Below are 25,922 nucleotides of genomic sequence, written 5' to 3'. Positions count from 1 at the left end.
AAATGAACACAAAATTCGAATCAACGACATACGGGGTTTATAAATGCGGTTGATACAGTTTATGGATGCCGCTGTCAGGGCTACCTATTTTAAGTCGCCACGTTAGCTCTGACTCCTCCCGTAATTTTCAACGAACAAAAACAGTGAATTCACCCCCACCCGGGGCACCCGATTTACCATGGCCGTAATACGATATTTTTTCTGGAGGGGAAACGTAATTTTACTGCCCCTTGACTGTGAAATTCGATAATTTTGCAAAGGAATTTATTTCCTTTTCTTAAATATACCATTCCATCAAAAATTCCATTCGAGGAATTGCCCCCCCCCCCCGTGTTTTGGATTTGATCACGGTATGTAGCAACCCGCACCGCAAGTACGAACGAAAATTTACTATCGCCCGGGGCCGGTATCCATTTTTTTAACGGAAAAAGAGTAAACTCGGCACCCTTCCTCGTTCAACACCCGTGGAACCAGACCCCGCCCTCTCCTATTGCGGTCATAACAGCGACTCGAGACAAAAACGTTGTAATAACTTCCGAGGTCTAAAAAGGCTTTTTTTACACAACACCGAGAATGGAGCGCAATATGTCGATATTAAGTCAACAATCAGCATCGTGAAGATGCTCTAAATTAAGTTACGACCAGAGGCGGATAAAGGTCAGTTGTTGACGGCCCCGGGCATAAAAAAAAATTAATATTACGCCCCTTAAATTAGGAAAAAAGTATAAAGTAGGGGCCAAAGGCGCGGTCGCTGTGCCCACCGTTAAATCCACCTCTATGTACGGCTCGCATGCACATTAACTGAGTTTTCATCAGCCTGATGACCAATTTTCATCTTATTTGGTTAAACTAAACGTTGAATCCGAAGGTTTTAACAACTGGCTGTTGCGAAGATATATTTTGGAAAGAGAAAATTCAACTGCCCCTGCGGGGAATCGAACCCACTAGACTACAGAGGCAACGAATCTCTCAATCTTTCCTTGGAGCTCGTGTACACTGAAAAGGACCGTACATGGACGGCCAGACCAGACTCAGGCCAAGCTCACAACTGCTGACGCTGCCACCAGATGGCGACTTATGGAAGGATGACGTCACTTTCCGCTACCACAGGAAGGTTTTTAACAACTGGCTGTTGCGAAGATATATTTTGGAAAGAGAAAATTCGACCGGAAAGTGAAAGGAAGTGGGTTCGATTCCCAGCAGGGGCAGTTGAATTTTCTCTTTCCAAAATATATCTTCGCAACAGCCAGTTGTTAAAAACCTTCGTATGGTAGCGGAGAGTGACGTCATCCTTCCATAAACGTTGAATTGCAGGATTCTGTGATCTTTTCATAAATAGTTCTCCTTTCGATCATATCTGGGGCTACAGTTTCTTGCTGAGATTTAAATCCAGTTAGAAAAATAGTACGAATTTTATTTCTAGATAGATCGCGTTTTTCAGTCGGATGATTTTTTTTTTATTGTAAGTAAATTCAAAATACTTGCGAGCTTCTTTAACGTTGGCCAGCTACAAGTGAAATTCAATTCTCCAAAGCGTACTAATAATACGCTTAATACGTATTAATAGTACGCATCTTTAATAGGCGCGCTTTGGTATTCTCCCGCTGCGCGTAAGTTAGTTTCTGCACGGGCTCTCTTTATAAACTCGCTCAATGTAAATGAGCCTTTAAATCGTCATTTCAAATATTAAAAAAAATTAATAAAAGTAACGATAGAACAAACGACAAATGTAACTTGCTCGATGCTCCAAGAAAGGAATTCTGCCCTTAGGACTAAAACTTTTTTTTAAAACAAATAAAATAAAGGATCAATTTTAAAATAAGATGAAAATGAAAGAATGAGTGGGGAAATAAGAAAGAATGGTAGTAGAGGAGGGGAAAAAATTCTTTGTTGTAAATAAGCCTTTTACGCTATTTTTTTCCGACCGGCTTTTCCATAAAATGACGACTCTTTAACTACAAGTATAAGGAGCTTTCTTTCCAAGCGCCTTGAAATCAAGTTATGCTGACGTCACACGGTATGCTCCCGGGAAGATAAAGACGCCTTCATATATATATATAGGGGTTCCTTGTACGATCGTAGTTCAATGAAGGGAGGGAGAAAATTAGCGACCTTGAACCGGTAAAGTTCCTCCTTGAAGAAAAGAAAAACACTGACAGCGGAAAAGAGCGCGAGACAGGTTTTCTTGCTAAAAAAAGTGGAAAAAGTGACCTGGGCCCGAAAATAGGTAATAAAAGTGACCAGCTTCTAAAAAAGTGACTTTTAGGGAAAAAAGTGACCCGTGCCGAGCCCTGCATGAATCAATAAAAAAATCTGTGAACATTATTTGATTAAGGAGCCCTTGACAATGTGAAATTCAAGATTAACAGAGTTCTGGGTTATCCAAGGTACTTTCTGCCATTTGTGCTGAAGGTGTAAGCAAAGAAGTGATTGCAATGTAGTAAATGTGCGAGAATAAATGTCATGTATTCTATGATTAAATTATGATTAACCCTTCCTATGCAATTACAAAGGTTTGAATATTTCAGGGTAGAAAATGATGCTCATGACACGGCTCTGAAGTACATAACTAGAGGAAAAACTATTAACCACATAAAAAAATTGAGTTATCTTTAGTTATTTCCTTACACCTACAACAGTAATACTTATATAAAAACAATTCATGATCACATGCAGTGTATAGTTCTAGTATGCTTTCACATCCCTACAGTTATATTAAGCATTGCATGTTTATAAAAAAAGTATGTATAAAGTACTGGGGAAAAAAATCTGTATATATTATACTCCAGAAACTGGTTTCCAGGATTGAAAAAGGGAAAAATCATTCCAAATCAAACAATTTAATATTGTATCTTTCTATAATAATAAAATAATGAAAGCTTGATGGTGGCGGCAAGCATCATTTTTATAAAACAAGTTTAGAAAACTTACATTATCTTCAAATTTTTACCATATATCCCAAGAACTGAAATAACTTGACTCTTGAAAATGCATGGAAGAAAAACGACTCACCAATTTGTTGAGAGAATTCAAAGAACCTTTTCAATTTTGTGACTAGGGGAAGAACGGCTTCCCAAGCCCTCGCTTGGTACAACTCATTTCTAGGATTTGTAATTGCCTAAGAAAACAGTGAAAACACAAGTGTCAAGATGTATCAATAAATTGATGAATTTAATAATTATATACAAAAATTAAGATATTAAATTATGCTTTAAAAAACTTCACTTTTTATTAAAATAAATTAGAGTGGCACATTTTTTACCTCTCTTATTTCATTGACAGCACCTTTATATGTTTGTAGCTCTTGCAATATATCTTTTGAATGCTGAAGAACATCTTCAACTATTTCATATGTTTCTCGCTCTATATCAGTTGGTTTCGCATCTAAAAAGTTCAACATTGAAAATTATTGTATGTAGTTAAAGTATCTAAGTGATATTAGAAAGGATACCTCGCACATATCTAAAACAATTTGCTCAATGTTTGTTTCAGTACTGGAAGTTTTATTCAGATGCTTTAAGAGTCAAGAGTATAACACTGACACTTTTAAGGATTTTTCCATGAGCAAAACCATTTTGTATAGAAAAAAAAAAACCAAAAAGACTCACTCTCAAAATCCACAAACACATCATATTTGGGATTATCATCTCTTGACAGAAGTCTCAATAAATTGCCCATATCAGGTTAGTAAAACTGGTAATAAAAAAATGAAAACAATTACATAAACTGAAAAATATTTTATGCAAAGTATTTGACACTTGGATACAAAACCAATAACAACAAAACACCTATTAATCTTGAACTGTTTCAGGGGTTCATAAAAGTTTTATTTTATTTTATCTGCATTCGCCTCTTTATTAAGTGAATAAAAAGAATGATTATATATTATATATTTTTTGTTCAGCTCTTCTAGTCAATTTTGAACAAAATATTCATCATTTTATATGTCCTCAATCAAGTTCATTATAAACAAAATACGCATCAGCACCATATTTAACCCTCTCATTTCGCTATAACGGCATTTGCGTCCCTGTCATACATAAAGGTGGTGCCTATAATGTCATATGCCATTATGCAGATTTTCAGTCTTTATCACATTGATATGACTGAATGATTCATCATACAGCTGCTGCCACCTGCACAGGCATACTTCTACTTTATTATCTTGCCACTAGATGCAGTTGAAAAATTATATTTTATGTCTGGGGGTTGCTATCACTATTATCTTCGCTATGCTTTGCAAGGCTGCATCCTCAAATTTTCATCTTTATATATACATATATTCTATCGTATAATTAGTAACATACAAGGAAAAATATTCTATTCACATGCCGTTTTATAAATTTCAGTGCACCATTTTTAACATGAATTATTGAGAAATACAATCAAACCTTATTAGTGTGTCACCCGGGTAACGTGTCACTCCACTTACAGGTCACTTTTTGGAAATCCCAATTGGGGATTTCCTCTATGGGGTTCTAATGTTATTTAACTTATGGTAATGTGTGTGTCACCCTACTCTGCTTAATGAGTCACAAAATTACCTTTCGCGGCCTGGCAGTCGAGTGGTTAGGGAACTAGCTTCTCACTGTGCAGGTCTGGGTTCGAATCTGGTTTGGGCATGGATGTTTACTAACACTAACAAATTCCCTGGACTGATCATGGTGATCCCTTGGGAATACGTGAGGATCACGTTATTATTATTAAATCGGAAACTCTTTGTACAATATACACGATAAGTTTGTCGTTCACTCTTGCTGTTCAAAGATATATTATACCTAGTAGCATTTCTCAAGCAGAAGCCACTGAAGCTGTCTCCATTCCCCCATCCATACCTTTTAATGGGCTTGTTAACAGAATCCTTCTGTTAACATTGGGCTATTTCTTATTTTTTAATGGTTCAGCAGGATTTTTTTTTTTTGAAGAGTTGCAGTTCTTGTTCAGCTTTTGCTGAAAAAGCAGTGTCCATGGCAGAAATTCACATTTTTTTAATAGAGAAAAACTGTTTAGTTTATAGGGTAAATTCAATATTTTGGGCTGCTTTTTGACGTTTGAAACAAATCTTAGCATGACAATCATCGAGCATCCATAACCCTGGTGTTCACTACAGGAAAAAAAATCATGAACTTTATTTTTTTAATGTTCACCAGACATACACAACATAGTTTTCTGTGTCTGCTCTCATCCTACTGTCAGAATGTTCTCCAAAAATTTTAAAAAATTTTCATTCCCCATTAAAGACAAAGCAGCATTAGTGGTTGAATATGAAAAATCGGGAATGACAGAAGTTGCATTTGCAAAGATGAAGGGAATACCCTGTACAAGTTTGAACAGTATCATGGCATCTAAGGAGTTGATTTTTTCGGTAGCGCACAATAGGGTTACAAAGACAGAGAGATTTCGAGATTCAAACTTTAAAGATATCGAATCCTGCCTGCTTGAATGGTTCAAGGAAGCTAGGGTGAACAATGTTCCAGTTTCAGGAAATTTGTTCAAAGAAAAATCATTGGTATTTGCCACTGAACTTGGCGTTGGAAATTTTCATGCCAGCAATGGATGGGTAGAGCATTTTAAGGAAAGACATGCAATATTCTTCAAAAAAGTTAAAGGTGAGTCTGCCATAGATAACTGTAAAGAGACTGTCCTCAAAAATGTTCTACACCATTATAGTGTTTAAAGGTCACCACTATTAGTGTTTAATTTACATGAAATTGGTTCATTTTTCCGCTTGCTGCCTGACAAGACATTGACATTTCAAACTGAATATTGCTCAGGTCTTAAGACCATCAAAGATAGGATAACAGGTGCTTGGTGCAAGCATGACCAGAACCAAAAAACTGAAACCTGTTGTTAAAAGTAAGAGCATAAGGCCTCAATGCTTCATTCATATTAAATCATTACCATTAATTCATGAAGCTAACTCTAAGTCATGGATGGCGTCTAAAATATGGGAAAAAACTCTGGAAAGCTTAGATCCTCATGTGAAGGTTAATGGGTTGCCAAGTTAATTTATCTTCCTCCAAATTTAGCTTCTGTGTTACAACCACTCGATCAAGGAGTCATTCAAAATTTTAAGTCATAAAAAATTGCAGCTGAAGGATTTCATCAGAGCGATTGTTGAGAAAAAAAAAGTTCCATGTGAACATACTTGATGCCATATTCCATATGCATAAAAGCTAGAATAGTCTCTCTGAAATTACCATAAGAAATTGCTTCTGTCATGTTGGTTTCTCTGGAAATTCTATCAATGAAAGTGCAGATGACGATGATGACTTAGTCTCTTTTTCTGTGTTGTTAAAGCACCTGCAAAATCATGGCCTGATGAAGGAACGTATCTGAATGCTGATGAAAATCTTCAGATATGTGCTGAGAGCAACGTAACGGTTATTGGAGCGGAACTTCAGGGAAGTAAAAACATATCCAGGCAGACAAAGAATTACTGCCTGCAAAGATGCCTTCCAAACAAGAGGCCATGGATTCTATCAATCTATTAAGAAAATTTGTATCCGAACTGGAAAGCACAACAGACAAACTTCCAATTTCTGTCTTCTTTGGAGAAAAGGATCGCTTCTTCAATGCACAAAAATGACAGAATTCATAAAACCAAGATGATTAATGTGTATTCGTTTAAGTTGGGCCTATTTGGTAAACATACAAAATTTGGCAGAGACTGGTATGAAATTGTAGATTTTCATGGACAACAGACACACAAAAATCAATTTCCTATACATAGGTTTCGAGTTTTTTTTTTGTTTTACAATGACATTTCAGAGTGAAATTTGAACTTTCTTTTATTTATCAAAAATAACTCTAGGCCATCTTAGTGCAAACCAGACCTTTTTATTGGTTGATTTGTTATTACTGTAATTTGATATTTATTCTTGGCTTGATATTTATTGTTTGGAGATGCGGCTTTTGCGTGACATCATTTTGTACTCGATAGGATAATGGAATTCAAAGAAATCCTTGAACAAAACTTTTTGACTTGAAAACAATTTTTTTTTCTAAAAAAAAGAAAACAACCGTAATTTTTTAGGATTCGTCGTAGTTCTGTATTTTATGGTATAAATCCGTAGAAACTACGTAAATTCCGTAGTAGTTGGCAAGTATGCGTAAGCTACACGTAATAACAAGGTTATAATATCACACTACATGGAGAGAAAAAGTGCCAATCATGAAAGAAGGCCAAACTTGGATGGAGTATTTCAGTTAAATTTCAAGAAGTGACAACCCGCTGCTGGCGGAGAAATGTACTTTCATTTGGTGTTTGGCGCCTAACTGGCCTAAAAATGACAAGTCACACAATTTCAAAACGTTATAATTCACTTAATATTCGTCCGATCTAAAAACGAAAAAACTTTTCCATATTAGTTTTTTACAAGAAATCACGTGTGTAATTATTGGAAGGTCGATAGTTACCACCCTGTATATAATATGACTAATATATGCAACTAAAATAAATGTATAGATAATAACTGGAAAAGGGGGACGAAATTAGGCCACTTTTAATGAAAATCCAAAATTTGCGGTTTTGGTTATTTACTTCTTTTGGTTGAAAAAAATGTATTTAGTACAATCACACTTGCAGCACTATTAGGTATGGAGTTCAGTTACTTAAATCAGTTTCTAAACTACTTTTAACTCTAAACAAATTCTCAGAATGAACGATTTTGCTTGTGGGGGAACGGTATGTGGGCACTTTCCCTTATATTAGTCAACTTTTATTGGGTTGATTGAAAGCTAACTCGAGACAGCTAATTTCAATTATCTTTTGAATTTCCTAACAATCTTTTGTTATATTTTTGTTTTTATTTGGTTTTTAGGTTTTAGTTTTTTAAGAAGTGTTGACTTCGTTATTACCAATACAAATGCAACATAAAAGCATGGGAAGCCGGACATGCTGTGGGTTGCTCGAGCACCCACGGTAATTTATAGTATGGATCTGAGTACCCAACTAAATTGAAAACTAATCATTTTTAATAAATTTGAACGGTTGAATGGTCTATAAACCAGGGCTTGACAAATCTCAGGTTCTAGATCACCACAGTGCCTAAAAAAATCGGCATTGGCACCTGAAATTTTCTATGTTAATGTGTGATGACAAAATTGGAGTCTGAGAATGCACACAAATTTCGGAATTAACGTAACAAGTTTCACCGACATGGGAAAAGGAGAAGCTTGAAAAAAAATTACTTTGGCCATTCTTCTTGAAAAAAACTGTGTGGCTCCTAGAAAATTTAGCTAGCACCTAATTTCTTCTTCGATTTGTCATACCCTGCTTTTCCATTCGCGAGTGACTGACGTGGCGAGGGGAGACTTCGCCTCTCCAGGTGTGTGTGTATTTGATGGATGGGATGGGTGATCCGGTAACTACCAATTAAAAAGCACCAGCCTACACGTATCTAACTCCATAATTCCATTTTTTAACCGCCGCTGATTCTTTTATTTCACTTCTTTCATTATATTCTCATTTTATATTTAATTTCCATCGTATCAAAAAACATTTTAATTGTTGAAAAGTGTATTATTTCAAAGTGACGTTATCATATCAATAGCAATTCCAAGTTGCGCACTCTGAATAAAAAAAGGGATAGAGATAGAAGCAGAGAGAGAAAAAAAAAAAACCACAACAAAACTCTATTTATTATTCAATCGGTCGGAACAATTCTATTCTGTTGAAAATTAGCAGAGGCCACAAGGAAAGTAACCCGATAATGTTCCGAGAGTCGGCAACTGTTCTCCTCCACTTCTTTTTACAAGGACAGCACAATCGGTCGATTATACCACTGAGCAAAAATTAGATAGGATCGTCTAACAAACGCAGTTGATGCCTTTACAGAATGAAACTTGCCAGAGATACCACACCCCCGCCTCTTTCCCCTGCCAACGTAATCTTAAATAATGTACGGGTTAAACGGGCACAAGCTCCACATACACATATGCGACCAGCGTAGCGTTCGTTCGTTCATATACAATGAAGAATCACGAGCCATTTATCATATTATAAGCAGTGAAGAGGAAGGAAAAAAAAATAGTAGATAGTTTCTTCTTTCTTTCAGAACATGAGGAGGTCACAAGCCACAGCTATCATTTGAGAATCTTGACACCCAGTATAGGAAGTACGGTTACGTGGATGGAACCTCATCAATGTGGCTGGACTTACTTACAGAATGGGGGAAGGAAACGAAACAGAAGCAAGAGAAGCGTGAATTTATCACAATCTGCATTTGAACAACAATATATAAGGATTATTTCGAGATTGTTATTACATTATAGTAAGATTAAAAGCAGTCTACCGCGATTTATTGTTTAGGGTGTCCCAGCCCAGGAGTTAAGCAGGATTTGAATTGTGCGCGGTTTTTCACCCATTGTTTAAGCGGCGAAATAGTAGGCTGCAGCCAGTGCATAAGGCATGGGTCCACCAGGGCATGGCCCGGGGGCCTCACAAAAATAAGATCTGGTTGAAATTTTCGAGAATTTGCCTCGTAGGGCCTCAGAAAATTCACTTGGCATTGGCTGCAGTGTGGAGAATGACTGGGGTGATATTCAAATTTTACATCGTGATCCATCGTCAACTTTACATCGCGATATAATGATATATCGATATATGCGGGCCTTTCACTCAAAAAATTAGAAAAACTAGGCCGAGGGGGGAAGGTACCCCCTCCTTAAGACAACATAATCATAGCCTCATGAAAAAAACCTCAAATTTTTATTTTATTTTTTTAATTTTTAAATTAATTTTTTCTCATAGCACTATTTCAGTATCCTATATGATTTATTTGTGCCAAAGCAACATGAATTGATAACAAAAATAACTTCGGACCAAATGACAAAATTGGAGTCTGAGAATGCACACAAATTTCGGAATTTGCGTAACAATTTTAACCAACATGGGAAAAAGAGAAGCCTGAAAAAAAATTACTTTGGCCATTCTTCTTGAAAAAAACCGTGTGGCTCCTAGAAAATTTAGCAACCACCAGGGGCGTCGGAAGTGTTTCGAACCTGTGGGTGCCCGTCTTGAGATTCATGTAGGAAATTTCGATTTTTGAATCAATTCTGTGGGTGCTCGGACCCTTTCTACAAACTTCCGTGGGTGCTCGAGCACCCACAGCACCCCCGGCTCCGACGCCACTGGCAACCACAGATAATGCTTTTCTTTGTCACTCCTTACAATATATTCGTATACTGCATTCTTTTTTTCGAGTTCTTCCAAAGTCCAGTCTGTCAACTCTATTCCACGATACATAGCAAATAATGAAGATGTTTTTTGGAAATGACGCTCCTTCGGGACCACTTCCAGAAGCACAGTGCAAAATTTGTAAACTACAAGGTCCAATGTAAATGTCAAGGTGAACCAGATTGTACATTAGGGTGGGTCGAAAAAAATTAAGTTTTTATTTTCAAATCGCTATAGTGCGGAAAAGTTGCTTCCTTTAATAATAAGAAAAACGAAGTAAACAATTTTAAAATCAGTTGATATTTTCCGGTCGCGCATCGTACTTGAAGTTTATGGAAATTGAACATTTTTCTTGAATTTTTTAATATTACTTAAAATTCTACGATCTATAGTTTTTATGCTTATTTTATCAATATCAACTTGGTTTTTTCAATACAGTAAAATAAATTAAAACATTATTAATATTTTAACGTTTATTGGTCACGCAACGTGTTCGAAAAACACGAATTTACCAAATTTTTGCAAGTTTCATTGGGCAGCTCTTCGCCGTTTTGTCAGAACAACCCAGAATTCATCACAGGAGGCAGCTGCACGCTGATTGTTCCACCCGCATCCCACCCAATAAATCATCTAAAGTGGGCACGCGTGTATGTAATTTACATTACATTTCAAAACTAGTCACCAAAAAATTCGATCGTTTACAGTTTCTTCTAATGTTTCTTTTCCAAGTGCATATTGATGTCTGACTTTTGGGGGAAATCAGCCATAACTGATTTTGATAACAGCGTAGATGAAATGTAGCTATCTCTAGCTCAATGTCTACATACTTTAGTTGAGGCTTCGGTAACAAGTTAGGCACATCTGTCGACTGCCTGAGTGTGACTGGTGCATGTGGAAACTGCATGTGGGAAGACCACTATAAGTAGTGGTCTTCCCACATGCTCCACTGTACGACAGTGGATCGTGTGTCTACTCCATTTCAACGAACACTCCCTCTCCGTCATGTTTTTCAGTATATAGACGGTGTAATAAATCAATGAACGCCAGAAGTCTGCCATCGGACTTATCCCGTTGGCGAGATCTCTTCCAGCACAGCTTCGTTACCGAGTTTGGACCAAAGTGTGTGCATCTAACTGTCTGAGTATGTATGTAGTGTTGTGTGAGTGTGGGTATTTGTAGTGCTGCCATCTGTATTTAAAATTGCGAGTGAAGTGAAATGATTGAATATTTGTACCGTTGTACTGTTGCTCTCTGAGGCGAGACTTTTCAAAAAGAGGGACAGACTCGCGTTCGCGCCTCGAAGATGGAAACCACTGATATATATATGGTGCAACCACAGGGCAAAATCTTTTTTTGGGCCCATTGGATAACAGCTTACTCGGCGTGAAAGCTCCCTGCGGTGGAGTATGAATCTGTAATTTTGATGATTTTTGAAAAAGTTGCATGTCGTTCGAGTTAAATTTCGATAAAAACATAACCAACAATTAAAATCGTAAAAGCTTGTGTTAAAGTATGTAACAGAATAGTGTTGAGAGACACACAAAGTTTCATGTCATTTGAATGAGCGGTATTCGAAAAAATGTTCCTTATCTAACAAAAAACATAGTTTTGAGAAGAACGCATTTTAGTGAAAAACATTAGCATGTGTAATGCCTGCCAGCAGTTTAAATAAAAATACTTTTAATACAGCTAGAACAAAGACTTTAATACAGTTAGACGCAGAAAATTTCATAATATTTAAAAATTGAAAAATGGGAAAATATAGTATTTTGTAAAATTTGCGTGCACCAACCCTCTTAAAGTAGCCTATCGTTCAAGTCGAACCCAATTTCGTATATATGAAAAATTTGGCGACGATTGGTCTAAAATTGTAGATTTGTATAGAGAACATACAGACGCACAGAAAATAAATTTTATATATATAGATACTTCTACTATTTGACCATACATGCATCTCATAAACATTCATATAGGGAATTTCTAACGAATTGATTATATGCAGGAATGCGTTGTGTCTGTGTGTATATATGCGTAGCGTAACGTATTTATGTTGTCAGAGTTAAGTTTGGTTTATGTTAAACCCGTGCTGCCATCCGTCTGCTAAATTTTGAAGCGAAAATTGTAAATGCCAGAATTTTCATGTTAGTATCGTGTTCAGGGTCTACCTGCTCTCTGCGGAGAGACTTTTTCGAATAGGAGATTCGCATCTCGAAGATTGAAAACCGTAGAAAACCAACTTCAGCTGACCACTATTGTGCAATTACAGCATGTTATTTAATTTACTGCATGTCCAGGGGTCTGTGGTACGAGAACCTCTGGAGTACCAGATGGGCCGTTTAGGGCATACGAAAAATGATGGCGAAAAAGTCAAACAAATATAACTAAAAGTATCAATTTTGATATAAAAACATTCTTTCTTGAACAGGCAAAAATTATGATGAAATTTTTTCACTCAACGTTCACGTTTGAATGGATACATTTGCAGGGCATGACTTCCACATCCTTGAGCCCCTTCACCATAATTTTTAGCTCCAAAATTTATATTAATTTTCTAGAAACTTCATAACATAAAGCCTCCAGGATATAGTCTTGTCAGCTTCTTCCTTGTAGGAGGTCTTGGGCTAACTAAAAATTCTTATTATGGCGTGACAATAACAACATATTTAACATTATTGTAAAAAGTGCACTCGTACGATCACTGAATCGCAAAATTTTTCAAAATGTGGATTTACTTCCTAATTTTCTTTTGAAATTAAACCTTGATTAGGGATAGGTTAATTGAACCTAAGAAAGATGACGACGAAAACCGTTGAGAATTTTTTTTTTCTCAACGGTGATTGACACGAGACACATTCCTGTCTCTCTCATACTTTTTTGACAATGTCCCAAAAACCAAAACTAGATTTTCGAAGGATCAACGGAAATGAATAAACTCGAAGTCCAATTTGAGCATTCTCACATTCACGCAATAATTTAGGAAGATGGGGAAAAAAAAGAATTGTGTTAAACAGGTCAAAGATAAGAATGAAATTGAAATGCGATGTCTCCTTGCTTTGCCATATAAATATATAGTTGGGGGTAGGGGGGGAGGTTAGCAGTTACACAAGAGAGGGTGGGTAAGCGGTATATGCATCGGTCGGGACGGATGTTTATTTGTGTCAGGAGTAGTAGCGAGCACAAAAGCCTCATCACACAATCGACTGATGATGGCGTGCACGGGTCACAGAACACATGGCAACAGCAGATCCCCGTCAACCTATTACAGCTTAATGATCCAGCATATTAGGGGAGGAAGAATTAGTACGTATCATGCAGCATAAACACAGACACGATTCACTGCCCACGAACGGAAAAGAAATTAAAAAAAGCACACACACACACAACGATCATGTAGCCAGCCTACCACTACTGTACTATCAGCAGAAATACGTTTCTGCTCTCTCGCACGATCAGACAACAAAAATTGAGATTTACTGTCCTAAATGCGAACACATTTTCAGACATCCTTAGATTGAACAGAAGCAAAAATTATGTCCACATCACCACCATCATAATCTCAAAACCTAAACTATTTTCTCTCTAAAACGCTGCTTTCTGTCTCTGTTTGCAATCTTTCCTTGGCAATAATCCCGTACTTTTTAGAAGGCGACTCATACTTCAATTACACGTAGTAAAAAAAACCCAAATGACTCTCTTTCTTCTCGACATTCCCACGGTTGCCTTCGAAATGAGTGCACACACATGGCAGTAGCAACAGCAGCGATGCGATCCGGAAACTAATTTTAGCTCGAAAGATGCTTCTTCCATCCTACAACAACGATCGAACGCCGAATTAGCTTAAACGGTTAAATCATGGTCTGGTCCTTTTTCGAGTCGCGAGCATCGTCCATGTCCATCATCAGCGGAAGAGCACTCCCCATATGGCACAACCCTGACTCTTAAACTAAAAACAAACATAATTACAATTATTCAATGCAAATATCGAGTTTCTACAGCATACTACCCGTGGCCCTCGAAATAATCTGATGCGTGGCTAGCAATCTCAAACCTAATTTTGTAAAAATTAACAAATCGGCACATTTACAGATCGTTTACGCGAGCCTACGGGATAGTTACACATCACTTAAGTGATCCTACGGTGCAGTTTTAGACCACTTAAGTGACTATACGGGCTGGTTCTAGATCACTTTAGTGATCGTACAATAGGATTTGACAAATCAAGAAAAAAAAATGTAAGTGCCGATGTCAATTTTTTAGTGCACGACAACCTGGAATTTATCAAGCCGTGCCCTACAATGCAGTTTTAGATCACTCAAGCTGCCCGCTGGTCATTTAAAGATCACCAAAGCCGCGTTGCAGTTCGCATCACTAAAATGACCTGTCACGTATTTGCAGATCACTTGAGTGCCTCACGGCAAGGGCGCAACGAGAAGGAGGGATCAGGGGGTCTGGTCCCCCACGAAATGTGAGCAAATGACCGAAAAAAGATAGCCAAATCTATTGCTCTATCACTTTGGTTCCCCCCCCCCCCCGAACGAAATTTCTGGGAACGCCCCTGCCTCACGGCAGTATTCCAAAGCACTTAAGCGGCCCTCGGCACATTTACAGATAATTTAATTAAGTGTCCCGCACTCTCCTGAAGATTTAACACCCCCGTTTTATAGTATGCAGAGAATGTGCGAGAACCGAGGATAGATTCGTTAATTTGTTTAGCGGCATACAGTCCACAATGGGTTAAAAGTCTGCAGGACAATGAGGCAAGTCCCGTCATCACATCTTAAATGGTTCTACCTTTCAATTTAAATTTGTACGTTGATTTAGATAATCGATAAGCACAACGCCAAAAATCACCATAATTCCCATATAAATAAGCATAATTATGACATTCATCCTGAGTTGTTTTCTAATTCGCCTTAAATCAATCGTGAATATGACAAAACACTTTATTAGTCTATAAACTTTATTTATTCTTCGGTCATACCCATCACAGTCATTTAGAAGATCACGTATACACACACATTTTTTTATTATTTTGATATTACATTCGATGGAAACAGCAGATCCCGATATGAAAATCCATTAACTAAAAAAAGAAAGGTATAACAACAATAAAAAGGCTTCGCTCCGTTTCCACGGGCAGGTCGATGACATTTTTTCGGTTCTCACATGACATGTGTGGTGGATTCCGGGAACATTAACTTTGCTTGATTCGCGTGGAAAAGACCTCATACATATATATGACAGAGCACAGCTGCTCTTGTAAGACACGCGAATAAGAAAAAAAATAATAATAATTTTAAAAATACAGGAAGAAAGTTATTATTCGCCTTTTTTTTTTGCCGTTAATTTTCTTCTTTATCTGTATAAAATGTTATGGGCCACGCAAAAACGCCTATCCAATGGTTTCGAGAAACACTTCGAATTTATTTACAATCCAACCAGAAACACGAGTGACCTAACACCCAAAATAACTTTAAATCCTCTCGACCTGTTTTATGTTTAAGCAAAGAATTAGTTCCTTCGATCAATACATTTGACAGCATAATATTATGAAAGTATAATATACTTCTGAATACTTTTTATATGTGATGACCGATTTCAGAATTTTGGCCGGCCAAAGTAGTCAAGCATTTCTTATATTCGCAGTTTGGCCAATACGCAAGTCATATCGAGAACTGGGCAGACTTTGGCCGTATATTCTTCAGTCACTGAGCAGTCATGTGGTCATAGTGAAAGATTTGCATCGCGAGGAACAGGGTTCGAATCCCACTGGCAGCACGGTGATGGTCGGCGGAAGTTGGGTTTTCTGTGGTTTCAAACAGCGAGGCACGACTGCGAGCCGATCTCCCCGTTGAAAAGTATCGCCACGGAGGGCAATAGTACCGTTTACAACGGTACAAATATCCAATCATTATACTTCACTCATAGTTTGAAAAATAGATGGCACAATAAAATACAATCAGTAAATTTTTAATTTATAGGGAAAATTTCAATTAACACATTCGCAACGTAAAATGGAAATTCTCGTTTTCAAAAAATGAGTGTTGTTGGGAAACGAGAATTTCCGTTTTAGGCCGGGATTACACTGTAAAAGTTTCATAAAAGTTCATTTATAAAACGTGAAAAATTCAACCAATGAGGCTACCAGTTGCATTTGTTCGAATGTAACCGTTCACTTTATTGGTTACATTTTTCAAGATTTATAAATGAACATTTATGAAAATTTTATAGTTTAATCACGGCCTTACACATAATGTTGAAATATCTTTATACAGTCGAATCCCGCTATAACGTAGTACAAGAGACCGGAGAAATTACTTTGCTATAATAACGTTCGTTATAAAGGAATCCCAGATTTTTACATTGTTCTATGTAAACTTATCTGACTGTTTGTTAAAACGAAATTTTCACTATAACGATATTCGTTAAAACGGGATTCGACTTTCGACTGTAACACTTTTTATGAGACAACAAATAACAATACAGATAACAAACAGATAACAAATAACAATATTATTATTACATAATACAATAATTACTAATAACTAATACTCGGCCTTTTAAGCCCTAAAGATGAAACGTCGTTGCTGATAGGTTAAAAAACCTGAATTTACCGATCAGCAACGACGATTCATCTTCAGGGGCATAAAAATCCGAGCCCTAATAATAACACATTAAGTATAAAACTTATATAAGTTTTAAGAAAAATAGCCCGATGCGAATGTGTTAATATAATTTTTCAAAATTAGTTTATTGTGCTTAGATTTGCACAGATACAGGCCGAATACAAGAATTATTCGGCAAAAGGACCGAATAGCATATTAGTCCTATCTATATTGCCTATCATAAGAAAAATAAGGTGGATGCACCTGATATGGCCACCCCACGATTGTGAGTTAGCTAACGAAAAAATCCGCTGGGTGACATCAGCATCCAGTGAGAGGGTCTCCTAGAGTGTCATTTGTTCATTTCCCATCCACCCATGCCGAGCAATATGGCGTCAGTTGCCTGTTTTGTGTTTTTCATGTAACCTCCTCTTGCTGTGGCCATATCAGGAGCAGATCAGTCATCTTTTCATCAAGTCAGCTTTTCATCGTCTTGGAGCAGCTCATCTGGGTCATCGTCGTCTGATCCAGATAATCCTCTTGACGTTGGTGCTCCATGTATGGATGGCCTCAAGCTGCAGCAAATCTTCCAGCTTTGATACACTTCTGCAAATGCCAAAAAGGAAGAGAAAAACAACGAGAGTCACTGGACCAGCCATGAATTCGCGTGGGATCAAGTTGAAAAAAAAATCTTTTCCAGCCAACAGAAGCTCAGCCGTCTAAACCGAAAAAGGGACCAACCACGAAACAGCCATTGACCAACAAGCCAAGGAACAAACAGCAGCAACCCAGCAAGAACAATACGCAGAAAACCACAGAAGCTGAAAGTTGGCACTGCAGTCTTTGTCAGGCGGGTGAAGTCAGGGACATGCGACTCTGCGGGACTTTCTACCATGAAGAGTGTGTTGGCCTCACTGCTGCTGACAAAAACATTATCTGTCCCGATTGCGATAAATAATTTGTTTTAACGATCTCATTTTCATGTTGTACTCTTCTTTTGCATGATTTCACAATTTTGTTTTTAAAATGAATCGTTAACTTGGAATATCTTGTTTTGAATCCACTTTTGACTAACGAAAAGGATTATTTAGAGTATCATGTTTATTCATTTCACACAAAAATTATTTCAGCAAAATTGCCCTATGAAACTTGAAAAAGTCACGATTTGTAGAACATGGAACAAGGGTAGCCATATCATGTGCACATGCTCCTGATAAGGCCCCTTAGTGGACTTCAGGATTTTCGGTTTTTGGACTACAGTAGTAGAACTATTTTCTTGGGGAATGTAAAATTTATTTTATGAAAGTCTATTAACAGAATGATATACAAAAGAAAATAGTTTTTATTTTTTTCAAAATGGTGTCTAGAAAACTTTTTAAACCTTAGCATGGCCATATCAGAGACACCCACTTTATAGGACCTAAACCAGGGGTTCTTAGGCTTTTTAGTTCCACGGACCCCTTTGCATCAGTAGAGTGAAGACAATAGACCCCCTATGAAAAGCACTTTTATATATATAAAAACAAAAACCATGAAACAGTCATATGACGAGTATGTATTTCTGATTCGCCACCTTTGAAATACAGAGAAAACTTGTTTGAGGATGGCATTACACTATAAAAGTTCAATAAAAGATTTTTTACAAAACTTTTATAGTGCAAGTATGACCTAAAGCAGAATTGCAAAGAGAATTTTCAAAGTCGGACACGTTTGCTCATTAACAAAATTTGTTAGTAAATGAAAATCAGTGGCAACAGTTCTTGGATTTAAATTCGCGAAGACATCAAATGTTTAAGGAAGAACAAAAAAATGTGAGCAATAAATAAAATTAAATCCCCGTTATATGCGTATTTTCAACACTTTCCCGCTATACGCAGTTTTTTTTCATAAACAAAATCTTCTAAAAATTTGGTGATTCAAAGACCTGCTTCTGATACATTTAACTTTTATGGCTATTGTTGCCAATGCATATCTGTGCAAAAAGCAATGCGAGACAATGACTTGAGAAGGGGAGCTTCTTTTTTCACAAAAAAAAAGTAGCGAAACCAGATTTATTATTACCAAGCACCACATGAGCTCCATCAATGCAAATTGAATGAAGTTTCTCTTTCCAATCAAAATTTTGTCTATGAAAAAATGTTTTTACCATTTCGAAAACATCAATAGCATTTGTAGTTTCCGAAAGATGCTCACAAAATAAGAGTTCCACTTTGATGACTGCAACATGTATATAGAGAGCAAATACAAAAAGCTGATAACATTGAGAGATGTCGGTAGTTTCATCCAACTGCATACCGAAGGGAAATGGCAAAGCTGCCAACTCCTTCATGAAATTATACACTTAATTTCGTTCAATGTACGAAAAAATGTATTAAGTTGAATTTTCTCTCAATCAAGCTCATGGAACTCCTAAAATGCTCTTATGGATGAAGCCATAACCTAAACCAATCAAATTTTTTTGCAGTGAAAGTAAAGAAAAATCTAGCTCATTAATTGTGTCATCTTTAATAGCAGTATCACATTTCATGAATTGGATAAAGGCAGGTACCTATATTTATAAATTGACTTACCGACTGTCTTTTTCTTTCAAAAATAAAATTGAAGCATATTTTTCATTTTACAATATGAAATAGTGTAGAGGCTTATATAATTATTTGCAAAAAACACTTGTTTCCAAGAAGTTTCTTTAGTCAATATCCTAAAAATATCTTTCTCAAAAAAGAAGAACGGAATTACTATATTTTTCTCGCCCTTAGCTTCGAAAAATTGTTCAGTTGATCAATATGACTATAACTAAAGTGTCAAGTATGGCAAAAAATTTCATTCATTTTTAACAGAAATTTGTAACCATTATATAGGCTGCTTGCAAAGCAACTCCACTGGTTGGAAACTGCCGTATGGCAGTATGTGGCCAGAGTTTGTGTGCGATAAAGTAGTCTAGGGGCCCAGCTCCAGGATGTGGGGCCACGTTGATATAAATTCTAGAACTATACCAATAAAATATCAATTTGAATACATCACACATTTGTGCATTATCATTTCCCTTATTCGATTCTCAGAGGAAAAACTGGATATTTCTTAGTGGCTGTCATTGTCATTAACAGCATTTATATGATACAAACTTAATTTTCTGCTCCAAGAAAAATGAATGTTTCAATGTCCACTAACAGCAAGCGCCCTTCACAGGAAATTCCAATGTATACAGTGAAACCTGCGTATAATGATATTTTCTTCTGTCTCGTTGTAATTCCTATTCAATAGGAAATAGTGCAAATGTTCAAACCGTCTATAACAATTTTTTTTAGGTCCCTACAGTGTTGTTATAGACCGGTTTTATTGTATCTTTCTTGGTCCAAAATTAGGAGCAGTTAAAATGTTGCAAGAGAAAAATCCTCTTTTTTTGTCTTTAGCTAAGATGCACTTTAAATATAGTTCTCCAACCACAACATGAGACTTGGCTACGGCACATCACGTCATGTTAGACGATTCTATTCTTTTTTAGGACAAGCCAAATGTGAGAGCTCAGTGACTAATGAACAATTCTCTATGTGCAATAGCTTTACCTGAAGGAATTGAATAAAATCATTTGATAAAACGTAACATGATGTATCCAAGTCTCATCTCATGATTGGATGAAAATCTATGGGAAGGGGGTGATCACCCCCTTCACCTAGCGAAATGTGTGAATATGATAATATTGCATTCAATAAATTTGTTGAAAATTATGTGTATCAATATTTCTGATTAAATAACAAATTCAAGAAAACTTAGACCAAAAAATGGGAAAAAAACAAGCATTCTTTTCAAAAAAGTCAAGACAGAAAGAATATTATAACTGTTCCGTATTTTACGAGATGCATGGTCACCCTATCAACAACAATATAAAAAAATTGCCCCTCCCAATAGCCAGCTCTAGATCCGCCCCTGGTTGGAGGACTATACCTATTTCGGGAAACAACAGGTATATATTTTCACATACCACAGTACACTTTCACTCTGTAAGGACAGATGTTTTTATGTTTTTATAACAGCCGCCAATTAGTGTAGAGCAGGGTGTAATATTTTAACACAGGGTAAAGCAGCATTTTCCTAGGAGCAAGTTTTTTGCACTGTGTGTGTGTGCGTGAACTGAATACAACCATTTTGTATCAGCAGAAATGTGTAACTTCATCACACTATATGTTTGCGTTTAACTAGCAGCTGTTGTCATCTGTAATCTCCATTCAAGCATTCCATTTCTGTGAGAACACAGAAAATCATGGAAGAACACACTCGATCATGGAAGATCAGTGAAACGCATCACGTACAATACCTTTGACAACCAGACGACTAATCACGCTCGATGTACAGCACTGGCGGGAGGAGTCTTGCGTTCTGTAGAAAAAGAGTACGATTGTTTTCCTATTGGTGAGTGAACATCGTGTTGTACAGGTGATTGTACACTGTGCAAAAAACCTGCTCCTAGGAAAACCAGACTTTAGCGATAATACTGCTGGTGCGATGTACATGTCATTTAAAAGTGAAAAAAAGAAGTGAATTGGTACAGTTGATCAGGGCCACCAAAGAGTGGGCAGACCTTCAACATAAATCTACCATGACATGAAAATTTAAGCATTTATCATCTTTACCTCAAAATATAGAAGGTAGAAGGCAGCACTTGCAAAGAACATAAAAGAAGCTTAAGTCTGACATTATAAATATGTCAAGGCCATTCATATACATACACTCAGAACACACATTCCGGAATGCACCCTACATTAGAAATTCCATCAAGGAATGTGTGCGAGGTGCATGTACAGTAATAGCAGTCGATCAGGTCAGCGTGGTCGTGTCGTCTTTGATTGTTACCTTTGTGAATGTATGTTTAGTTGTTATGATATCTCTTATAAGGGGTTCTTAACCTTTTGCTTATTATGGATCCTTTGTGACATGAGATGAAAGCTGAGGACCAAGTGTGAATAGAATGAAGATAAATATATTATATGAATAATGTAAAAACAATAAGTTAATGGCTTTCTCTTCTTAGCTCCATGGACCCCTGGTAAAGAACTCCTGGCGTAGAGAGAAATCACTTGTTTGAATGATTTGAATCACACACAATATTTTTTCTCACAAAAAGTGGAAACTCTTTCGTTTAGTCTGAACGTACGTTTCAAAGTTATCAAATTGTATTATAGTAATAATGCAACATTATCCAAAATGGCAATATACTATTACTTAACCCGTACATGTACACATTTCCCAGTGGAATTTCCAACAAATCAATACATACTTGAACGTGTTGTGTGAGTGTATGCATAATGGCCTTAACATATATATATATTGTCGGAGCTGTGCTCGTTTGGTGCTCTTGCTGGTGCCAACACCTCTCCCCCATATTTTGAAGTAAATGCTTGAATTTTCATGTTATGTAAGTATCATGTTGAATGTCTGGCTGCTCGTTTTTTCAAATGGGAGACCAGATTGCATTCATGCCTTCAAAGTTGGAAAACTTAACAGCAATACCGAAGGCCTTGGGACAGATAACTTTAGCGTAAATATTTCTACATCTGATTAGCTCATCTGGCAGTTTCAGCGTAGCACGTTATTTTCTTTCAAGCTGAGAACAACTGGGGTCCTATCACCACGGGCAATTTATTACAGAGTGAGTTGCGCCAGAGGAGTGCGTGTACCTAACAGTCTGAGCAAGTATCTAATGTTGTGTCTGATTTTTTTTCAGCAATGCCATCTGTATTTCAAATTGTGAATGAAGTGTAATGTGAATATTTGCACCAGTTTAGGCCCGTTGCTCCCTGCGGCGAGACTTTTCAACGAGAAGATCGGCCACGGGGTAGCTCAGGGCATCACTCAGTAATGCCCTAATTGCTGGGTTACTGGTAATTATGACCCTTCCACTTCAAGGCATTCACTATAACGTAGGCTCAAATGAATGTATCGATTTGCAATGAGAACTCGTCATTGCATCAAACTGATCGAGCCGCGCTACGGGTTGTAATTGCGAATCAAATAAAAGCTATCAAATATGTATAAATGTTTGTTTTGTTCGTGTGAAGATTGACGACTAAGGCATGAGTATATTGACGCACATGCACCTAATTTTATACACACGGGCATGACAAAAACAACCGATCGTGCTTTTTTTTTTAATAAACGAAATGAATCGAGAGAAAGTTTTCAAAATGACTCACACGTGAATATTTTCCACGGAACACAACGAACCGATCCATGTATATATGAGAGGGTGACGTATCCCTACGGATGGAGCGGTTCACGGACATTTAACGGACAGCAACACAAACAACACATTCCAACAAAAATGACGCGCGGTCCGAGAAAGACGACAGACAAACACAAAACTTGACAGCACCAAAAGCGCATCAAATTTTATACTATTTACACAGCGAATAGCCCACAGACGACTGTGGTGTGCAGTGATGCCAAACCGCGTTCGGAAAACATTCCGACGGCTCCAAGGTTGTAGTCACGATAGAGGACGCTGCGACAGTAATAGTTTCGATTTCGATGGAAAGGATTCGCTAACCACTTGCTTGCCCGTTTTGCTCCTGCACAGTATATGTGGGCCCCCCTCCCCCTTTACTGGTACCACTTCTATTTTAGTACCAAATAGCTATGTCCTCACTAGTGTGTCTCCTTTTTCAACAGCTTTCAACTTTCAATCTCGTTTTTTTTTTCTTTACCGCTGAACACTATCGCATGCCTCGAGTGGCGTGCCCTTTCCTGTCTACACCTATACGGCAAAACCTTTCAATTCAGATGCTGATGCAACTGTCGTAGCGGATACAATTTCCCCATTTTAATGTAAAAAAAGTGAGGGAAAATCGCGCGATATAAAAGACGGAAAATATAGGTGAAATCATTCAAAATGCACAACTTCGGAATAAGTTATCGGGTTAATAACTTATAAGTTATTATAAGTGTTCGGAATAAGGTATCCGATTACCTTTCTTCTCACTTTTCTTTAAAATGGTTCTGGAGTGAACTTTAAATACATTTTTTGATAGAAAGTGTCTCGAAATGGTGAAAACAGTGACAAATTTTGGTCTATCTATTATATTTTCTATGAAAAGTCGTTTTTATGTCAAATTTTAGGCAAAATTCATGTGATATTCGAAACAAGATTGCAAAAAATTTTATTAATGAAATGTTTTGTGATTTTCACAGTGCATTTAGCTAGTAATGTTGCAAGTTATGAACCAAAATTTAAAGGATTTCATGATATGTTCATAAGTTACACCAAAATATGTTCAAGTACGTGTGAATTTTTTGAAATTTCATCCTACATTTTGTCTATAAAACACTGTAATTCAAAAAATATATGTGATAGACCTTAGATTTTGGTTCATAATCTCAACAATATGTAGCAAAATACCACATTAAAATTTCGTAATGATGCAATGAATAGATGTTTACAAATCATGTCACAAAGTCAAGTAAAATGTCAAAAACAGCATTCTTCGTAAAACACGTTTAAAGTCTTTATTCGCGTATTACTTGTATGTAAAAACGCAACACTAAAGTGAACGTAACTTTGATTTTAAGCATCACATAAACAAAACAAGGCCCGTTTCGGAATCACAACAAATAGGACTCTTATAAAAAATAAAAATCCATATTTTCTTCCAAAATGACGTTTTCAACGTAGTCGGATACCTTAAATTAAGTCGTTCGTCAACTTCACCCGAATATAGTCAAGTCAAAGAAATTAATAAAATAGTATCCTTCTATTTTGTACCCACTTGCTAAGACGTAATCTCATGCGTATTTTAAAAAAAATTTCGTTCAAAATTATAGTCTACGCAGTATTATTTTTCTGAAGTGTTAATTGATACACCAGGGCACTGAATTCGAGGTAATAGAAGGGAATTTTTTTTTAAATGTTCAGATGAAATTATTATTCGTAGTAATAAAAAGCAGCAGAAAATGGTGACCCGTGATTTTCCCCCAAGACGATCAAAAATTTGAGATATTTTAGTACAAAATCAGAAAAAATCAAAAGAAAATTCTTTTATATGTTGTTTTAATCAATTTTTAAACATAAAAATCGTACTTTCGACAGTTGGTAGCACAAAATTTCTCTAGAAGAAATTTCTTGTGGGCTCTTTCTCCAATTCGGTGCGCCCCCCCCCCTTCCCGTAAAAATTGGTCCTGCAAACGCCTCTGGTTGCAGCTACAATAATGTTCATGAAAACAAAATCTACACGAAGCTGTACAGTTTTGAGAAAATAGCGAAAATTATTCGTACGCTGAAGGCCACAGCCTGTTCTTTATAAATTCGCCCCCCCCCCCTCCCTAGGCTGAAATGAATTTTTTCCCTCCTCATCCCTCATTATACAATCTCCTTTGAGGCAACTTTATTCTAGTTGCAAGCACACTGCCTGTACCCTTCATCAAAAAGGAAGCACCGGTACGGCAAATTTGGCATACGAATTCTTGAAATCAGGATTGTGTTCCACAAAGTGTTCAAATTGGGACATTTATCAAGTGCTAACGTGTCTGCAATCGGACACGAGTAGAGTAGTCTGGGTGCTTTAGGAAGCACCTCACTAAAATATGAAAAAATGCGTTTTAATATGAAATTCGGACAAAAAAATATTTTTTAGGATGTTCATTTAATTTATAAATTTGTAATTATGATTACCGTTAATTTGAATTTACCGTCAATAATATCCCGTAATAGACTACGTGATCTGAAATCTTCAAAAGTGGCAATGTTTGTTTGGATGACATCATAAAGTCGAAAAAATTAGGAAAACAAGACAGAAAAGGAAAGGGAAATTGCATAAAAATCCACACCTGGTGGAGTAGAAGAAAGAGGAATGCCTAGGCTGACCATATTTCCTCGAGAGAAATACGGGACATTGGGATTCCAAATACGGGAAAATACGGGACATCGCCAATTATCGCCAAAATGACGCCAAAACCGAACAAAGTTGCCAAATATTGTTGAAATAATGGAGGAATCACAATGGCGGGAAATGCAGCATTACTGCTAATTGCAGTGGATTAAAATGAATTCCACGAAAAAAAAAATTTCATTAAGACAAATGTGGGAGATTCATATACTCATTTATAGTTGTAGTTATCATAATATAATTTATAAGTTGAAAATAATTTCA

The 25,922-nt window shown here is 36.8% G+C and overlaps 1 protein-coding gene across 2 annotated transcripts in view; it reads right to left on the bottom strand.

The window, feature by feature from the left end:
* The window catches only part of LOC149084245 (CYFIP-related Rac1 interactor B-like), a 38,055-nt gene extending 14,837 nt beyond the window's left edge, over positions 1-23,218 (bottom strand). The window contains exons 1-4 of one of the 2 annotated variants that reach the window (XM_089234605.1): positions 22,974-23,218; positions 3,609-3,693; positions 3,263-3,384; positions 3,013-3,118 (exon numbers count right to left, since the gene is read on the bottom strand). In XM_089234605.1, coding sequence (XP_089090731.1) covers positions 3,013-3,118; positions 3,263-3,384; positions 3,609-3,678 — 298 coding nt within the window. In that variant the 5' untranslated portion in view covers positions 3,679-3,693; positions 22,974-23,218. The remainder of the gene's footprint in view (positions 1-3,012; positions 3,119-3,262; positions 3,385-3,608; positions 3,694-22,973) is intronic. The other variant, XM_089234603.1, reaches the window with a different exon arrangement.
* Between the last annotated feature and the right edge of the window lie 2,704 nt (positions 23,219-25,922).

Source organism: Pholcus phalangioides, unplaced genomic scaffold (assembly GCF_987345545.1).
Source record: "Pholcus phalangioides strain wild (caught in Gottingen) unplaced genomic scaffold, Ppha-v1.0 ptg000008l_1, whole genome shotgun sequence".
NCBI classification, from domain to species: Eukaryota; Metazoa; Arthropoda; class Arachnida; order Araneae; family Pholcidae; genus Pholcus; species Pholcus phalangioides.
This window is presented reverse-complemented; position numbering and strand designations above follow the sequence as displayed.